This window comes from Podarcis cretensis (assembly GCF_951804945.1).
Source record: "Podarcis cretensis genome assembly, chromosome: 16".
Taxonomy (NCBI): Eukaryota; Metazoa; Chordata; class Lepidosauria; order Squamata; family Lacertidae; genus Podarcis; species Podarcis cretensis.
The window spans coordinates 18,089,935-18,104,678 of NC_137186.1; the positions used below are offsets into that span (position 1 = coordinate 18,089,935).

Below are 14,744 nucleotides of genomic sequence, written 5' to 3' on the forward strand. Positions count from 1 at the left end.
CTTTACCTTTTACCTTTAATGCTTGGGTTACCTTAAATAATATAAATCAACACACTCCTGTGTATTGGTGACGGCCTGAGTGCTAGCCAATATGTACCTTCCCTAGCCAGCATAGTGTATATTGGCCCTTCTAAGCTTACCTTACTAAGAAATGCCTGAGTCAACTCTCACTCAGGCCATGGGTTTTTTGGTTCTAGTTCTGGAGTGCTGTTTGCAGCCTGCCACACAGCATCTTTTTCCATTCAGTTTGCTGCCGTTAAAGTTCTTGTGGGTTATGCATCCTCTGCATGACCTTCTGCTCATGACACATTTTGGCCAGATTTTCTCAATCCAAGCTGTATTTCCCACCCCGGTGCGGAATAGTGACGTTTGTACTGAGCACACCTCAGAGTGGAAGTGCGTGTGAAAGAAGGAGGACTAGTCTAATCTGCAGGTGGAGCTGGGAAGACATAAAGATTTTGTTTGCTGTGAGAATCCAGAGCGATGGCATTGGGGAGCCCCTGCTCCCAAACCTAATGGTGGCCAGTTGGAGTGTCTGTAGGCGTGTTAATGCTGTGAGCCTTTCAATTTTATACTCGGCCCGTATGTATAAATAAAATCATATACTGTATTACAGCGTCTCTAGTGACCTTCATTCTTATGAAAGCTGAGGTATTGCAATCCCCGAGATCTCCATAATTATCACTATTATTTACACCGTTCTCAACAGGAAATGCTCAGAGCGGTGAACAAAATCATGAAATATAATACAGACCAAAAACAGATAGCAAAACAGACTTCAAAGCAGTATCAATACAACAAGCACCGACAGTAGAAAAAACATCACGAGGCCAAAAAAGGTGTCATTTATTTAATTATATGTTTAATATGTGTCATTTAATGGGTCAAATCTGTATCATTTATTTATTTAAACAGATTTCTATCCTGCCTTTTCATTTGAGTACTAAAAGCATCTCACAATAAAAACCACATATCAGGTGACAGTAATGTAAGTAATACGTGTATATATATTTGTAAAAATGCTCTCAATTTCTCTATCATTCAAGGGTTTGGAACTCCATTTAACATTGATGTGAAAAGACCTCAGATCTTCCGTGGCCCACAGGAAGCCCAGTTTGGGTACAAAGTCCTTCAGTACACAGCCCAGGGGCAGAAATGGTAAGTCAAGGCTGGTTAAACCTAACCTGCAATAGCTGTTTTGAATATGACCATTCCTCTCTTTTTTATAGATTGTCACCAAAACTTACACGTACGTGGAAACTTAAAACCATGGCCTCAGCCTCTTGTTCAATTATCCAGAAACCTGAGGGAAGACATGTCCTTCCAGGGCCAGCCCTACTATTAGACAAAGTGAGCTGACTGACTCAGGCAGCTAATTTCCAGTGTCATGGAAGGGCAGACTACTTGCTGCTTACTTTTTAAATTTTAACATGTTATTATTTCATAAAAGTGTGCTGCATTTTTACTGCTGCCAGGGAGGGGAAGATATGCTGATGGGATTATCTTTAGGCCTCAGGTGCCAAAATAACTTGGCTAGCCTTTGACACTGCAATTTGATGGGCGGTGAGTGGTGAGTGGAGGATTTCCTGCTCCACCACAGGGAGCAAATTGTCTTCGGCCCGTTCTGTCTACAAATATATTTTTTGTGGGGGCGGGGTGGTGGTGGTTATATTGCTCCAAAGGAGGGAGGCAAATTAGCACTTTGAATGCCAAGACGTAAGGGAGTGGAGTATGCCTGTACCCTTTCACAGGTTGGGGAAAAAATTGAGGGAATTCTTTGCATCCATCTTTATAGTGGAAAATCTAGGGCAGATTCCCAGTGCCTGAACTAACAACTTGTGCAGGAAGGGAGTCTGAGGAACTGAGGCAGATAGAGGTGATGAGATGAATCTAGGCCTAACAGACACAATGAAAACTGACAAAAGTCCGGATGGAATCCACCCTAGAACTCAAACGTGAATTTCCTAATCTTCTAACAAAAATATGTAACTTGGTCCCTCAGATCAGCCTCCACACCTGTGGACTGGAAAGAAGACAGTGTAACACCAATTTTTAGAAAAGGAACCTGGAGGGATCCTTTGAAATTACAGGCTGGTTAGCTCGATGTCTGTCCTGGGAAAACATTGGGGTCTGCTGACCCCAGTGTGCTCCAACTCTGAAAATGATCTGCACTAGGGATCGTTAGGACAGGATTTGAAAAATAAAACTGCCAATATCATTATGCCGTTATATAAATCTATGCTGCGACTGCACTAGGCATACTATGTGAAGTTCTGGACACCTCCCTTCCAAAATTATATTGTAGACCTGGAGAAGGTTTCAGAAACAAGGCCACCAAAATGATCAAAGGGATGAAGCGACTCTTTCCCATGAGGAAAGGTTGCCACGTTTGGGACTTTTTAATTTAGAGGAATGGCAAAAAAGAAGTGACATGATAGAAGTTTATAAAATTACACATGGCATGGAGAAAGTGGTTAGAGAAAAGCTTTTCCTCCTCTCATAACATTAGAACCTAGTGGTCAATAACCCAGGTAATAAACTGAAATAGTTGTGATGATCATGATGATAAAGATGATTCCTTAAGCATCTCTAGATATATCTCTAAGGGGCGATTTTGAATAGAATTTTTTACAGAGACTAGGGTATGTGCTGAAACATTCAGCGTTTCTTTTCTAGTGGCGGGGGACGGGGAGACTATTTGAATGAAGGTTTTGGCTTTGAGGCCAAGGATCTACGGAATGAAACAGGCAATGATTTCCTGACAAATTGTGGTACCTAAAAAATCTGTCTTCCCCCACCACACCCTTGAGGCCTAAATGCAGGTCTAAAAACAGCCCCCTGTTGCTCGTTTCTGCCTTTCCTCTGAGGCAGCTTCCACCTCTTCTCTGGCGTCCTGCGTCAGTCCTGAATCAGAAAGGGAAATTCCGAGCTGCACCAATGATTTCCCCAATTGTACATCCGCTGGACTTGTTAAAGAACAAAAGAACAAAAGGGAACTGTTGGCAGCACTCGTGCACTTGAGAATAATTCACAGATGGAGAAGAAATTCAGTATATGCCAGACTTCCATATGCTGCCATTAAGGGTGGCCAGGGAACTGGGTCCAAAGATCACATGAAACACAGAGGCACTCAAGAAGAGCCTCTGTGTGTAGCCGCCATAGCTGCTGGTGGGTGTTTGGAGCGTCCCCTGATGGCTCAGAGCCACATGGAAGCTGTCCTGCTGAATGGGTTCACCAGATGTCTGGCCTCCTTAGCTTGAAATGATGCTGTGGGGGAGTTGGAAATGGGATGTCTCATGAATTTATGTTATCAGGGTGAAATATACTCTGAGTTGAGAGTGGATTTCATGCTCTTCATTCAGCTCATAGTGGTGAGGAGGAATGGAAGTTCCCCCAGAATGTCTCCTTTATATACATTATTTACACAATGGGCCCCACGTGATTGGCTCATTCTGGGATTCTCCTGTAGGCCAATCAGGTTGTGGATTCACTTCTACCTGGAGCTGCATTGGATGGCTCCTGTGGACCAATCAGACTGCTGCATTTTGGAGCCTACTGTTCTAGGACCAATCAGGCTGCTGCATTCTGAATCCTATTGTTCTAGGACCAATCAGACTGCTGCATTTTGGATCCTATTCAACTCAGTACGTAACACAGGGAGACCTGAGCTTTTGACCTGAAAATGGGATTCAGGGTGGGTTAAGGTTTGCCAACTGATCCAGGCCTTCTCTTGCGGTGTAGAAAGGTTTCTCAGCTTGGAGATAATGCTTGTCATTCTCTGCTGGTGCTATCCACACTGTTAAAACTGCGTCGAATCATAGAATTGTAGAGTTAGTTAGGGACCTAAGAGGTCATCATCTTGTTCAGCCGCCTGCATTGCAGGAACCGCAGCTGCAAGAACAGTTCGAACGGTTGGCAGCATTTCCTGGAGTCAGAGCATAGCTGTCCCGGCTAGTAGTCATTGATATAGCCTTTTGCATGAATTTGTCTCATCCTCTTTTAAAGCCATCCAAGCTGGTGGGCCTTTTCTGCCTCCTGCAGGAGGTTAAAGTCTGCTCCTCCTGCGGTGATTAATTCAACTTCCGCTGATGCATTTAAACTCCCAACAGCACAGGGTGGGTTTCAACGTAAAAATACAAAATAAGAACACAAAATACCTAACAACAACCCAACCCCCAAACAAACCAATAACCCCCTCGCAGAGACACATTTAAAAGGCCATGGATTGTTTAATCAGCCAAAGGCCTGGTTATAGAGAAACCTTTCCTCCTGGTGCCTAAAGATATGTAATGGAGGTGCCTGGCGAGCCTCCCTGGGGAGAGTACCCTACACAGTGGTCAAGGAAGGGGGTGCAGTAGGTGCAGGCCACCCCGGGTGTCACCACTCAGGGGGGTGACAAAATGCCAGGTGGCACTCACTGCGGCATCTCTCCTGGGATGTAGGCTCTCGGCGCATGTAGGCTCCATGCTGCCCAAATGGTCCTCCTGCTGCCTCCCCCCCAGCTGTAGTGCGGCTGAGTGGAAGGAGGCAGGCAGACTCCTGAGGCCCCACGGTGCGCCCCGCTCCTATGGGTGGTGCGCCGCGCTCCTAGGCATGCCGCCCCAGGCGCCCGAGCGGCTTCCTCCACCACTGACTCTACAAGTGGGGATCCACTGCAGTAAAGGCCCATTCTCGTTTTGCCACCCTCCAGACATTTTGTAGAGGGGGCACATGAAGAAGGGCCTCAGAGGATGGACACAGGCTCTGGGTTCCTTCATGGAATCTTAGAGTTGGAAGGGACCCCAAGGTTCATCTAGTCTAACCGCCTGCAACGCAGGAATCTCAGCTAAAGCATCCATGACAGATGGCCACCCAACCTCTGTTTAAAAACCTCTAAGGAAGGAGAGTCCACCACCTCTTGTGGGAGTCTGTTCCACTGCTGAACAGCTCTTACTGTCAGAAAGTCCCGTCCCCCCCGAATGTTTAGTTGGAATCTCCTTTCTTGCAACTTGAAGCCATTGGTTTGAGTTCTACCCTCCAGAGCAGGAGAAAACAAGCATGCTCCCTCCTCCATTGTGATGACCTTAAGATATTTGAAGATGGCTATCATATCTCCTCTCAGTCTCATTTTTTCCAGGCTAAACACACCCAGTTCCTTCAAGTGCTCCTCATGAGCCTTAGTTTCCAGACCCTTGATCATCACGTGAGGGATTGGTGTTATATACTCAAAGCATCTTGGGGGCAACCTGGCCTGCTGAATTCATCTCACTGATGAGCAGTGGGGCTGACACGCAGTTGCATCTTTTGATACCTCCAGATATTGTAATATGATAGAACATTGGGGTGATACGCTAAATCCCAGGCAGCACCTTCAGAGGAAAACTGTGGGGAATGCCCTACTTCCCCATAATATATTTCCATCGTATTACCAGAATGAAGGAGGAATCTGTGATCTTGCTGGCAATGAGGAATCCAGGAATCAGATCCAAAGCTTAACATGATCATTCTGTTTCCTGTGGAAAAGGCATCTCAGAGTGGGCAATGGGGCTGCTGAGCTTGTGGGGACTGGCTTCAGTGAGAAAGTGGGGCAGCGTGTCAGAAACACTTTTGATTCCCCCCCCCCAAACCAAGAACTGGGTTCTCCAAAGCCAACACTTCGGGGGGGGGGCGTGCTAGTAACATATTAGGGATGACTCCCTTTCCTTTCTCCAGCTTCTTTCCAGAATCATTGAGTGAGTAGATGAGGTGGTGAGAATAGTTTTCGGGACCCCCTGGGAAAGGGGATGGACAAAATGAAGGGTGGGGGGAGGAATGAGAGAGGGGAAAATGAGCAGGAGGAAGGAAATGCAGAGAAATGGGCCTCCCTCTTCTTTTCCCTTCCTTTCTCTCTCCTGCCCAAACCTCCATCCAACTCTGCCCTGCCAAATTTCACAGTTCATCATCTAGTTTTCAGTACAGTAATAGTAATACGGTGCTTTAATATATATATTTTTTTGCAAGATGTGATTTCCCTCACAACAATCCTGCGAGGTAATGCAGCACATTCACTCTACCATTTTATAGATACAGTGCTAGAATAGAGGGGGATGGCTACTTGTTTGATAGGGCCGCTGCCTCCTCCTCTTTTCTGGGGCAGCTCCTAAAAAGCTGCATGGGGTGCAGCAATTGACAGTGTTTTTATAACCCTTAAAAGCCAAAGAATTAGTCAGTGACATGAACCCATGGCTCCTAATTCCACGTGAAACTCCTGTTGCAAAGAACCATGTTTTACCTGCAAAATTATGCCACAATACTCCAGAAAACAATATACAAATATTGGCATGGTTTCATGTTACTGTGACTTTTAAATTATTTAATGGCATCAGGCAAGATTTTCAGCACCTGCTGAAAACATGTTTGTTTAGACATGCCTATCCAGAATGTTGACATGTTTTTTTTAGCTTACCGTTGATTTTAATTATTATTTGAATGTTATGAATGGCTGTTTTAAACTGTGTTTTATTGAGTTTTTTTTGTAAACCGCTTTGAGTTTTCTTTTTCTTTTTATAGTCAAGTGGTTTATACATTTAATGAAATAAAGAAATCTCAACAGGATGCTGGTGGGGGCACCTTGGGATGGGACGGCAGATGACAGAAAAGGTGACATTTACAAGTGCATTGTGGGAGAGAGGAACAACTCAACGTGCGCCAAAGTCAACATAGGTAGGTATTGACATCATTGCTGAGAAGTACTTGCCCTGCCTCTGCCCCATCAGTTTCAGAACTTATACTGTTGCTGGGATTGGATGGCTTAAAGGTTTTATTCAATAAGGTAGCACAGTGTCCCAAAAATGAGTCTAGAAGTTGCAAGTTCATGAGGCACAGCAGGTAAGCTAAGATGTTCCAAAAATTGGGGAGTCAGGGGCTGGACTGAGGAGAAATTGTGGGAACTGCCCCCCCCTTCCTGCACCTTCCCTAGAAGAGGAGGACAGTATAGATTTAGAACAGTGGTTTGCAGAAGGTCATAGTTCAGAGGCTGCAGGGGGGAGAAGCTAGGAAATATTGGGAGAGCAGCAAGGGATAGACAGCTAACAGACTGAAGTGTCTCTTGAAAGCATTCCTGACCCCCCCTTCTCCCAGAACAAGGCGTGCCTTGAGAGTAATAGAACAGAAAACTCAGAGGCGGAAAGCGCAGATCAGCCAGCGCAGGGGTGATGTAGAATAGGAGGGACTGAGGGGGCGGGACTTTACTTGGAGCAATGCCATTAACTAAGAGAGACCGCATTCCTTTGTCTCTCTCTGTGAATATTGAATAAACTACTTGGTAATAATTCTTTGTGTTTTTCCGCTTCTTGGCATCCCACTGTGAGAGGGATAGGATTCCCTGAAGCCTTGACATACATGCTGTGCTTCCTTTTCGAAGAGAGGGACAAATACAGCTATTTGAAAAGTCGAGTTTCTGAGCCTTGAGAGACTGGGCCAGCAATTGGGCACTGAGTGGGCTGTGACTGGTCCAGAGTCTCTGTTATGTATTGAAGTTCTCACCCTGGGCCAGCAGGGGGGTACTGTAGATAGTTCAGGTCCACATATGCAAATAAGGGATCGAAAGTGATGTTCAGTGATTGGCTAGTTACAGAAAATGGTTACTGTTGCGTTCTAGTGGAGCTCTATATAAGCAGGCTGGCTGAACCCTTCAGTTCAGTTCTGTTCTGGCCTGTGAATAAACAAGAGCTGTTTGAAGAATTGCTGTGTCGTCTGATATGTTCACCCACAACTTAACAGTCTCCATGAGGGTTAAGCACACATGGTCTGTTCATGCTGGCACTGTGTCCCTAGATTCATAGACTCATAGAATTGTGGAATTGGAAGGGAGATGGAGCAGAGACAGCAGGACCAGCTCACTGTTGGATTTATCGTCAGGTTCCCTGATTTAGGGCTTGTTGTACCCTTCTGTGACCATCCTTAATAAATCAGGTGTGATCCTGAGTCTTGCAGCAAAATTCATGGAGGGTTTGGGAGAGGCAAGGGCAGGCATATATCACGGAGGAGGGTTTTAATGTACAGGGTAGCTATTACCTCTCATTCCAGTCCCAGCCATGATCTGATGCAAGGCTCATATTTTTGTATGTGTCCTTTCTCCCCCCCCCTCCACTTCCTCTTCTTACTTCTCTTCCTCCCCCACCCTCTTGCTGGCCTCTTGTGAACTAAAATTAGGTGACATGGCCCTGCAGAACAACTCCAGGCAAATCAAAAACATGCATTTTGGAATGTCGCTTGTGGCCAACAAAGATGACGGGTTTGTGGTGAGCAATATTTGTGGTGTCTTTTTCTGTATTTAAATTGAAAACACAAACAGAGACAGATGCACAAAAATGAGATCTAGGAAGGGCTGCTATTACTTCAGTGGAAGCCAGGTGAACCGTAAGGCTAGGGTCCCCAACATGGCCCCATATTTTATTTCTAAAATGAAGTTTTGTTCGTTTGTTTGAAAGAGGGGGTGTCTGCCATTTTGGTCTGTCTTTCATTTATTTTGGTATGTGTATTTTGCCTTTTGGGGGATAGATTCACATGCATCTGGGGCATCAGTTTATATATGATATCTCCATCAGCCTTCAGTCAAGAGGCTGGTCCTGTTCCTTGCATTCAATCACTGAATTTGTGGTAGCCAGAGGGTTTTGCAACCTGGCTTTGCAAAAAACATTTTGTCATTTTTACCAAAGATAATGAAATGACATAGAACAGTTCATTTACTAGGGAAGAAAGAAGTGCATGCTTGCATCCTGCAAACAGGATGCAGGGTGTGTTTTGGAAAAGCAGAGTGAAGAAACAAAAATTAGGGATTTTGATGGTAGTGTTCCCCTTCACCCCACCTCCAATCTCAGCAAAGCCCCTATTAGGAGCCGTGTGGTGTGCTGAAAATCAACAGGCAAGGCGATTCAGTAGCCGAATGGAGCAAGATTGACAAAAATGTTGCCTTGGATATAGTCAGGATCTATTTATATTTTTTAAAGTAGTGTATTTCAAGAATACTTATTGTGGTTATTTTGTCGTGTCTCATGATAGCTACAGCAATTTTATTGTCACATGCCTAACAACAAGCTCGTTGTTGTCAATGGACAAACAACCCATTTAATTCCTACTAAGCAAGGGGATTTAATGTGTAGGAGGATCGTGGCCTTGAAAACAAGAAACCGGCAACCGGGGAGAACCATTGTGCAGAGTCTCAAACGTGGCCCCTGATGGAAAGGCAGAGATTGTGAAAGCTCTGCTTGCTGTGTTTCTGCCTGCCAAAGCCTTGCAAGTAACAGCGGGGTGGGGGTGGGACCCTTCTTTAATGGAGGTGTGCCTGTAAAGTTCACAGCTGCAGCCAACGATGGCACACCCAAAGGAGCTTCATTCCTTCCCTGAACAGCTGGCCAGGGAGGCTGTGGCTGGTATCTAGGGCAGCTTGGCTGGGCGTTCCCTGCAAGCAGAGGAGGCCGTTAGCTGCTGCTTGGCTGGCTGGCATTTTTGTGGTGAGGCTCTTGTTTACTCTCAAAGCCCGCCTGAGCATCTGTTTGAAGCTGGCCTGAGGGCAGCGAGGCCCCGAAAGAAAGCGGGTTGAGCAGGACAGCCTTTCAAAGCAGAAAATGAACACAGGGGAGCTGCAGTTGTTGGTAATGGGGCTGAGTCCTGCAGCCCTGACAAGGTTCCTGAGATGGGACCTGTGAAAAAATGGAATGAATAACTAAATATTCAAAACTTTTGCACTGGGAAACTTGGAATTCCACAGCCTGTATAATGAATTACATATGTGCCAGCTGTCCCTCTTTATTGGGGACAAGCCCTGTTTTTTTAATCCGTGTCACTGGTGCAAGAACTGGCTTTTAAACCAGAAATTCCCAAACCTGTCTGGCCTATTTCCACTTTGGTTCCCTAAACTCAACCCCGATGTCCCCTACTCTATTAAAAAAAAGCACCATTCACTAAGGAAGGTGATAACACAATAAAATTCAAAACAGTAACAATTAGGGGTCATCCAAACTTGATTTTGTGCCACGAAACAGCTCTGCACTTTAAAGTGGAAAACCCAAATTGCCGCTTATTCCGATTCAGTGGGTTTTCACGAGGAAAGTGCCGTGTGTGTGTGTGTTCGGACACAGCACTTTAAAGCACAGACCTGTGCCTAGGAAGCACAGGGCAAAAGGTAATTGTGGATGAGCCCTTAGCTGCACATTTATTCAAAACCCAGTTAAAACTATTTACCGTATTTTTTCGTCTATAAGATGCCCCCATGTATAAGACACCCCCTATTTTGGGGGAATTCGATTTAAGAAAATGGGGGGCGGGGAGATACTATCCGTGTATAAGATGAGCCCAGGTTTTGAACATTATTTTAGAGTAAAAAAATATAGTCTATACACGGAAGGTTGGGACGCGGGTGGCGCTGTGGGTTAAACCACAGAGCCTAGGACTTGCCGATCAGAAGGTTGGCGGTTCGAATCCCTGCGACGGGGTGAGCTCTCGTTGCTCGGTCCCTGCTCCTGCCAACCTAGCAGTTCGAAAGCACGTCAAAGTGCAAGTAGATAAATAGGTACCGCTCCGGCGGGAAGGTAAATGGTGTTTCCATACGCTGCTCTGGTTCTCCAGAAGTGGCTTAGTCATGCTGGCCACATGACCCGGAAGCTGTATGCTGGCTCCCTTGGCCAATAAAGCGAGATGAGCACCACAACCCCAGAGTCGGTCATGACTGGACCTAATAGTCAGGGGTCCCTTTTCCTATACACAGAAAAGTATGGTAGTTTAATTAATTCAACAAGATGGATTAACTTAATCCAGTGATACCAGCTTTTCAAAGTCTGAGAGTCATTGACACCTCCAGCGCCCCCCCCCCCACTGCCCCCTTGCCTCTTAGCTCCCCCCCCCCCAGGTAATCCCCACTGCCCACAGGGGGCAGTACCACACACTTTTAACCCCTCCTGATTGTACCCAAAACTCTCTCAGATTCTGAACATGCTAAGAATTGTCTGGCAAAAGAGAACAGGAAGCTGTCAGACCGTTGGTCTATCTAGCTCAGTAAAGTCTGGCAGCAACAATCCACTTAAACCAGTTTGCATCTTCTCTCCAGTGTGGCTGGGCAGGTTCTTATGTCCGGTTCTCTTGACAGGCCTGTGCCCCCCTGTGGTCCCAGGAATGCGGCACATCCATGTTCAGCACCGGGATTTGCACTAGCGTGGACGAGAACTTCCGCCTGATGGAAAACATCGCCCCAACAGCTCAGAGTAAGTTTTGACATGGTGTGTCAGATTTCTAAAGCGGCCAGCATTGAGGGCCTCGACTGGAAGCCCTTCTTCTCTCTACACCCAAGTCCCTCAGAAATAGTTGTGTTGGCCCAGGAGAAAGGGAAATGCCATTTTGCACATGTTCAGAAGTGCTCTGGGCTAGCCAATACGGCACCCTCTTGTTGCAGCATTGAAGGTAGCAGGTGATGATAAGAAAGAAGACAGTTTGGATTTGGTATCCCGCTCTATCACTACCCTAAGGAGTCTCAAAGCGGCTAACATTCTCCTTTCTCTTCCTCCCTCACAACAAACTGTGAGGTGAGTGAGGCTGAGAGACTTCCGAGAAGTGCGACTGGCCTAAGGTCACCCAGCAGCTGCAGGTGGAGGAGTGGGGAAGCGAACCTGGTTCACCAGATTACAAGTCCACTGCTCTTAACCACTACACCACACTGGCTCTCAGTTTGACTGAATATACGGCAGCTTCCTGTGTTAAAAGCTGTTGGGTGTTTTAGTGATTTGAAATGCAGGAACCACTGTGAGCATTTAAGTGCACCCTCCCCACAAGGTTAGTGTTTTCCTTCAGCCTGCAGGCCCAGAAGGACTCATTGCAATGATTCCACATGACTCAGACTTTGGAAAGTCGTGTTGGGACATCAGTCATGCATCGTGTGCCAATGACTTTTCTCCATGGACTCACTGAGGTGGCAGCCTTAGGCCTCTGTTGAATCACTTCAGGCTAGTGGGGCCGTGTGCCATATTTTACAGAGAGCAGACCCCTATTTTAAGAGCGTGGCCTGGTCAAAATCCAGTTTAGGGATTTTGTAAAGGAAGAGAGGGGTGTGTATATGTTTGGAAGTTGCCCATTCCCCATAAATGGGTCATCTTGCTAGTCCCAGCTTTTTGGAGAAAAACATATTTGCCTGCGGGTGGCGCAGGGACGCGGGTGGCGCTGTGGGTAAAAGCCTCAGCGCCTAGGGCTTGCCGATCGAAAGGTCGGCGGTTCGAATCCCTGCGGCGGGGTGCGCTCCCGCTGCTCGGTCCCAGCGCCTGCCAACCTAGCAGTTCGAAAGCACCCCCGGGTGCAAGTAGATAAATAGGGACCACTTACTAGCGGGAAGGTAAACGGCGTTTCCGTGTGCGGCTCTGGCTCGCCAGAGCAGCGATGTCACGCTGGCCATGTGACCCGGAAATGTCTCCGGACAGCGCTGGCCCCTGGCCTCTTAAGTGAGATGGGAGCACAACCCCAGAGTCTGTCAAGACTGGCCCGTACGGGCAGGGGTACCTTTACCTTTACCTTTATCCCCCCTGAAAAAAACAACCCTCCTTTGCCATTGCCTAACTTTCTGCCTTTTCAATTACATACAGGATGCTCAACTTACATGGACATAATAATTGTTCTGGATGGTTCCAACAGCATTTATCCTTGGTACGAGGTGCAGAACTTTCTTAGCAACATCCTTAGCAAATTTTTCATCGATCCAGAGCAGATCCAAGTGAGTTTGCTATTTTGCTTGAAATGAGTTTTTAAATGATCATCCAAACATATATGATGGAAAAAATATATTATTTGAAATTGCAGTATAGGCTTGGCTACCTATTCATATACTAAGCTACACTTAGTAGTGGTACCTCGGGTTACATACGCTTCATATGCTTCATATACGTTACATATGCTTCCGGTTACAGACTCCACTAACCCAGAAATGGTACCCCAAGTTAAGAACTTTGCTTCAGGATGAGAACAGAAATCGTGCTCCGGCGGTGCGGCAGCAGCAGGAGGCCCCATTAGCTAAAGTGGAGCTTCAGGTTAAGAACAGTTTCAGGTTAAGAACAGACCTCCGGAATGAATTAAGTACTTAACCCGAGGTACCACTGTATTGTTTCTTTCCATTATTTGTTAAATAGTCATTCTGCAGCTTCACACAATCAACTGCAAAACCGTCAGCTTCTAGCGCTCAGTAAACATATGGGACCACTCAGTTCCACTCATTTAACTCTCCTCTTGATAACTTAGCTTCACAGTAACTTACTTATTCTAAATCAGCTTTCACAGGGCAAAATCACTGTGGAAAAAAATCTGCTTTTATAAGGCAATATCACTGTTGCAAACTAGAGATTTGATGGGGGGGGCGGTTCTTGAGGATTCTGTGCTTGCTGGTCTGCTGGGAGTTGAAATCCAAAACATCTGGAGGGCAGCAGGTCAGGAAAGGCCAGTATACAGTGTGACTTGTTTTAAAAGGGGCAGAAGGTTGAGAGCCACCCAAGACATCCCTGTGAGAGTCTGCTTGGCTTCCTCCCCACATCCTCCGGCTATGTTGGCTGAGGAAACGCTTAGACACTCTGCTTGGACCGTTTCCCTGACTCACGCATGATGAGAAGGAAGCTGTGCTGGGACAAAGCCAAGGGCAAGGCATTATCACCATCAACACCACTAGTCATTATTATTGGTATTCTTACACCCTATATTTTTCTAGGCACTGTAGATTAAGAAAGCAACATAGTCCTACTCACAAGCTTATAGTCTAATGGGCAGGGATGCTGTTCCAAAGGACAGGGGCAGCCACACTAAAAGCCCTGCTCTGAGTTTACGGCAGAGCAGGCTTCTGAGATCTTTGGATCTTGAAAGATAAACTCTCCCGCAGACTGTTGCCATCTGCTGGGTGTATAAGGGATAAGCCTCAAGTAAGCTGGACCAGAAGTGTACGTTACATGTTAGTGGCAACACCATGAACTTGGCCAGATAGTAAATTGGCAGCCAGAGCAAATCCTGCAAGAAAAGGTTTTACGTTTCAGAATGTAAACTCAGAACATCCATTGCTATACTCAAGTGTCAGAGGACCTAGATTTTGCTGACCCAGATTATGATGGTGGCAATCTGCTGCTTCTAGTAATTTTAAAATTTTGACCATATTTAATTTGTTGCCATTAAGCAATGCTCACCTTTTTGAAGGCTAGGTTGCATATAAATATTATACCCCATATGAAGAGTTTGGGAAAACCATTTTGTGTGTGTGTGTGGAATGTATTTGTTCAGATGGCTGGTCTTAACAACAGCCATCATTTGATATTTAAGCTAGGCAATGTCAAGTTTATGTATAATAATTCAGCTCGGAAACAGAAGGAAACCTTGGCATGCAAAGCCACCTTCTCAGTTATATATCCACTACTGCTTCTGAGCAGAATTTTAACTTTTAATAACTCAATTACTCTACACATAATAACATAAAAAGAACTCTTCTGGATGAGACCAGAGTCCCAGCATCCTGTTCTCACAGTGGCCAACCAGATGCCTGTGGGAAACCTTCAGGCAGGATCCGAGCACAAGAACAACTCTCCCCTCCTGCAGTTTGCCTCCGACTGTGGAGACAGAGCATAGCCATCATGACTAGTAGCCATTGATAGCTTTATCCTCCATGAATTTGTCTAATCCTGTTTAAAGCCATCTAAGATAGGGACCGACATGCCCTCCTGCAGGAGGATTTTCATAGTTTAAGTATGCACTGTGTAAAAAAAATCCTTTCTTTT

General features: G+C 45.9%; 1 protein-coding gene across 1 annotated transcript in view; it reads left to right on the forward strand.

Moving 5' to 3' along the window:
* ITGA10 (integrin subunit alpha 10) overlaps positions 1-14,744 on the forward strand; it is a 55,270-nt gene that overhangs the window by 14,014 nt on the left and 26,512 nt on the right. The window contains exons 2-6 of the mRNA XM_079956532.1: positions 1,047-1,158; positions 6,572-6,681; positions 8,173-8,261; positions 11,105-11,219; positions 12,585-12,712. Coding sequence (XP_079812658.1) covers positions 1,047-1,158; positions 6,572-6,681; positions 8,173-8,261; positions 11,105-11,219; positions 12,585-12,712 — 554 coding nt within the window. The remainder of the gene's footprint in view (positions 1-1,046; positions 1,159-6,571; positions 6,682-8,172; positions 8,262-11,104; positions 11,220-12,584; positions 12,713-14,744) is intronic.